The 4,998-nt window shown below is 37.4% G+C and overlaps 1 protein-coding gene across 1 annotated transcript; it reads right to left on the minus strand.

Moving 5' to 3' along the window:
- Window positions 1-273: 273 nt before the first annotated feature.
- Window positions 274-4,177, minus strand: LOC121858648 (mitotic-spindle organizing protein 1-like). Its single transcript, XM_042355191.1, has 2 exons — window positions 4,050-4,177; window positions 274-624 (listed from the first exon to the last, which is right to left on the minus strand). The coding sequence occupies exons 1-2, from the start codon at window positions 4,129-4,131 to the stop codon at window positions 482-484; spliced, it is 225 nt and encodes a 74-aa protein (XP_042211125.1). The 5' UTR covers window positions 4,132-4,177; the 3' UTR covers window positions 274-481.
- Between the last annotated feature and the right edge of the window lie 821 nt (window positions 4,178-4,998).

Raw genomic sequence — 4,998 nt, forward strand, 5'->3', positions numbered from 1 at the left:
TGGTCTGTATAAAGTTTTTCTCCATTTTGGTCTTTTATGTAGTTTACTGTTTGTTTTTTGGTGCCAAGTAAATTGTAAATGTTTTGCTAGAATGTTTTTGTGTCCTTTATCGTATCTATGTTTTATATTAGACTGTTCCATTCTTCGTTGTTAATTTTTATACGTACATTCTTCTTGGAGGTCATGTTGAATTTCCCTTCCGTTTTGGAGTTGTTTTGTGGTTAAGACACTTTACAGCAAATGAGGTAAGGGGTTATTAATTTAAAAATACTGTAAATTAAATTTTTTTTTTGTCTTCATCTCAACATTTCTTGCAGTTTAGATTACTCATCAAACATCATCATATTGACTTATTTTGAACACTGAATATCTTCATACAGAAACACACTCGCCCATTTCTTTAGTAAAACATCTGGTATTCTCTGTCAAGAACATTACTGGAACATGTACTGTAATTTCTTTTTATCAAATATATAAGCTCTTATGTCGCTGCTGCTCCGCCACCTTGACCATTAACTTCTTTCTTGACTCTTTGTAATTCGGTGATGACCTTAGCAAGAGCCTCAGGGTTGGCTCCATTGTCACACAGTCGAACACACAGAGCTAGAGTTGTTTCATCAAGCCCTAGAGTTGTAAAAAAAGAAAACATGGTTTACCGATTTTGAAATCCCATTTGATAACACAATGCACAACTAGGTGGTTCATGTAAAGTATGCAACAAACCTTTAAGTTATTGACCTGGGAGACTCTGGTATTGTTGGTTGGGAAAGATCTTCAGCATTGGTTCATTCCTTACCATAGCAACATTCACCCTTAAAAGGAAGAAATTACAAACAATTCTCACCACAGAAAGTAGAAGCTCTACCAAGTTAAGATGCCATACTAATAAGCATGCTACTACTACTTTGCTGTCACATGAAATCGAGTATGACGATCATCCAGCTATGATATAATGATATGAGTTATTAAGGGTGTCACCTAGGTTGGTGAGTTCTGAAGTGACTAAAGAGGCCGATACGGGACTGGCAGGGTTGTTCACAGAAGTTGCATATGTGGAGGGCTACAACTAGTGCGGGAGGGGCGGTGGCAGCGTCTTTCCGGCGTTGGCGCTTGTCTACCTCGTTATGCAGTCGGGCTAACTCGAAAGTATTGTCACCTTCTTGTGCGTTACGGTGTGGAGTAATTGTCTCCCAGGTGAGGGGGGTCAATTTGGCACATTTTCAGGTTTGTCTCAAGACTATCCTTATACCTCTTCAGTTGCCCACCAGCGTTAACTTTAGTATTCGTTAGGTGTCTGTAAAGTATGATAGGTGACAGAGAGGCATGGTAGGTGACACAGTGGCATGGTAGGTGACACAGAGGTATGGTAGGTGACACAGTGGCATGGTAGGTTACACAGAGACATGGTAGGTGACACAGTCATGGCAGGTGTCACAGAGGCATGGTAGGTGGCACAGAGGCATGGTAGGTGGCACAGAGGTATGGTAGGTGACACAGAGGCATGGTAGGTGACACAAAGGCATGGTAGGTGACACAGACATGGTAGGTGACACAGAGGCATGGTAGGTGACACAAAGGGATGGTAGGTGACAGAGGCATGGTAGGTGACATAGAGACATGGTAGGTGACACAGAGGCATGGTAGGTGACAGAGGCATGGTAGGTGACACAGAGGCATGGTAGGTGACAGAGGCATAGTAGGTGAAGCAGGTCACCAGATATGCCAAAATTTTCCCAGATAAATTTCTATATCTCGGCATTTCCCGAGTTATACTATAATACATTCCGAGATCATATCCATGCCGAGTCATATGAAATTTCGAGTTATCAAATGCAGAGTTATTGGGGTTTACTGTATTTCATGTAACAAGTGTACATTAGTGATTCTCATATTATTATTATTGTAATATGTAATTGCATACTGCATAATGCACTAATAATGTATAAATTATGTATTCTTTATCTCCTAAATGTACAAATGTAAGACATGAATATTTTGGTATATTACCGGGTTTACATTAAAATTTTTATATCAACAAAAATGTGTGGCCTGCGAAGTTTAGTCTACCTAAGATGGTAATGTGGCCCACCAGCCAAGATAATTGGACAATTTTGGTCTAACCTAAATTCTTGGTATACACATTACATGAGCCACCTAGTGGAGAGCATTAAATAATAAACTACTACTGTTTACTAGCAAGTATGAAAACACAGCAAATGATCTCCCTATACAGTGATCCCTCGGTTAACGAGCGCCTCGGTTTAACGAGATTTCGGTTAACAATTTACCTTCCATAAGATTCTTAACTTCGGTTAACGAGCAATCCCTCGATTAACGAGTTTTTTACGAGCCGACTTCATCATGTTTTCGCTTGCATTTGACAGTCCACCAGCTGTAGTATTAGTCCGCCAATACAGTAATCGGTTTTAGGGCTTAAATTCCTTACTATTTTAGTAAATATCAAGAAGTTCATACTATTCAATAATTTTAAAAGTTTAATATTAACTTTTTTAGTCATTTTAACAATTATAATTATTGAACATAATTGAAGGTAAAGAAACTAGTTTCTGGCGTGCCATCCAGCCTGTTAACACACCAGACAGGCGTTAGTCTCTCTCTGTTTTCAGTGGAGGTAACATCTTGCTTGAGACTCTCTTCAACTAAATGCTTTTTTTCTGTGTTTCCAAGCAAGTTATTGGTCATTTTGAAATTTATTTTACATTGACAATATATAATGCAGTGCAGTGTTGATTTAAAGAAAATAATCTTGAATTACACCACGAGAACTAAAATTTTATGGGTGAAAGGGTGCCATGGGGTGACTTCTCTTCCACCCCAATGCCTTCTCTTCTCCCTTCTCCTCCACCCCCATTCTAATTCCCATCATCATCATCATCCAGGAGCCTTCTACATACACACCTCAAAGTAAGTGAACTTTTCTACCATTTTTGTTGAATTTAGGCAATTTTCGGTGAGCTGGAACCAATTACCCAAAAACCCATTGAAACAATGGTTTCGGTTCACGAGTTTTTCGGTTAATGAGCAACCTTCTAGAACGGATTGTGCTCGTTAACCGAGGGACCACTGTACAGTAGAGTATATTACAGTGGTCCCTCGATTAACAAACGGTTCAATTAATGAAATTTCGGTTAACGAATTAGCTCCCATAAGGATTTTCAGTTCCATTAACGAACAAAACTTCGATTAACGACAGCCTTACGAGAAACATGCTTTGTTGTGCGCATCAGCTGATCGGCTAGTCCGCCAATGCAATTGGTTCTAAATTTACATTCTTTTCCAGTGGGGTAAATATCAAGAAAGTTGTGCTCTCGAATATTTTTGCATTTTTTATATTAAAATTAATTATTGGTCATTCTGAAATTTAATTAACATATTGATAATATATACAGTACAGGGAACAGTTTTTGTGTGCCCTTCAGCTGATTGAATCACCCACCAACGCTTCTCAGTTTAACTTTGTTTAAAGTGGAGTGAACATCGAGTTTGTTGGTCTCTCGAATACTTTTTTGCATTTTTACATTAAAATTATTGGTCATTCTGAAATTTAGTTAACATATTGATAATATACAGTGCAGAAATTATTATGAAACACGAAAAAGGCATTAGAACCAATGCACTCGGTAAAAAATATGGCATGTCATCATCGACTGCCTCTACAATCAGCTGTTTGATATGTAAACAAAGCTGCCAGTAATACGACATACACACCTCAAAGTAAGTTAAAATACAGTATTCTATTGTTTTTTATTTATTATTGTACAGTATACAGTATAGTACAGTACTGTATTTAGTTTATATTTAATGTTTTGTTAATTGTATTACCGGTATACAGTACTTTGTATGTAAACCTTTTCTGTGAGTTGAAACCAATTACCCAATATCCCATTGAAATAACAGATTCAGTTAACAAAATTTTCGGTTAACAACCGACTCTGTGGAACCAATTGTGTTCCTTAATCGAGGGACCACTGTATTTTAAAATTTCAAAGCATCCTTCTGCACTGTTGTTTGCATTCACATACACTAACCTGTGTTTAAAAGTTTTGACATTTCCATCAGTATCTGGAAAGTTTCTTTTGCAGTAACTACTGATCCATCAGAAGAAGACATTGCTGACTCTTCAATTTAGTGTTCAAGAACTGGGACTGAACACAATCTGAAATAAAATAAATTACAGGTAATAAACACTAATTTAATGATGTGTTTCGTGTGAATGGAGATGAATGGATACACAGAAAACAAAATGAGTAAGTAGCAAATAGTCGTGAAGCAATTATGCACTGTTTGTCAATCTCGTTTCCATTGTTTCACCCAACATACAATGAAAGTAACTCAATTATCATTTTTTTTTCTTAAGTTCAACACTCCAAGTCTCTGACTGAATTGTTTTTTATGACTGAAGTTAATACAGTATTGTACACATATAAGCAGATTGAATAATAAAATCAAGAACACATGCTCTACATATGAAGGAAAAAATAAATCTAAACAATACAGTAATCCCGTGTTTTTCGAGGGAATTACGTTTCTGAAACCCCTGCGAAAAGCCAAAACCTCGAATACTCTTTTAGGAATCACTGTACCTGTGGCCACCAAACAGCTCAGGTAGGTCATGCACTTAACCACGCCATGCTCTCCACTCACGGCCCAGTGGTCATTCTGATCACTGATGCACTGTACCGGCATTTACTAACATCATTATTTGAGACTACTGTAATCATATTGTAGTACAGTGATCCCTCGGTTAACGAATTACTTTCCATAAGATTCTTCACTTCGGTTCACGAGCAATCCCTCCATTAACGAATTCCTTACGAGCGCCCCTCAACATGTTTTCGCTTGCTCACTAGCTGTAGTATTAGTCCGCCAATACAGTAATCAGTTCTAGGGCTTAAATTCCTTACCATTTTAGTAAATATCAAGAAGGTTGTACTATTCAATCATTTTAAAAGTTTTATATTAAATTTTTTAGTCATT

This window comes from Homarus americanus, unplaced genomic scaffold (genome assembly GCF_018991925.1).
Source record: "Homarus americanus isolate GMGI-L3 unplaced genomic scaffold, GMGI_Hamer_2.0 scaffold74, whole genome shotgun sequence".
NCBI classification, from domain to species: domain Eukaryota; kingdom Metazoa; phylum Arthropoda; class Malacostraca; order Decapoda; family Nephropidae; genus Homarus; species Homarus americanus.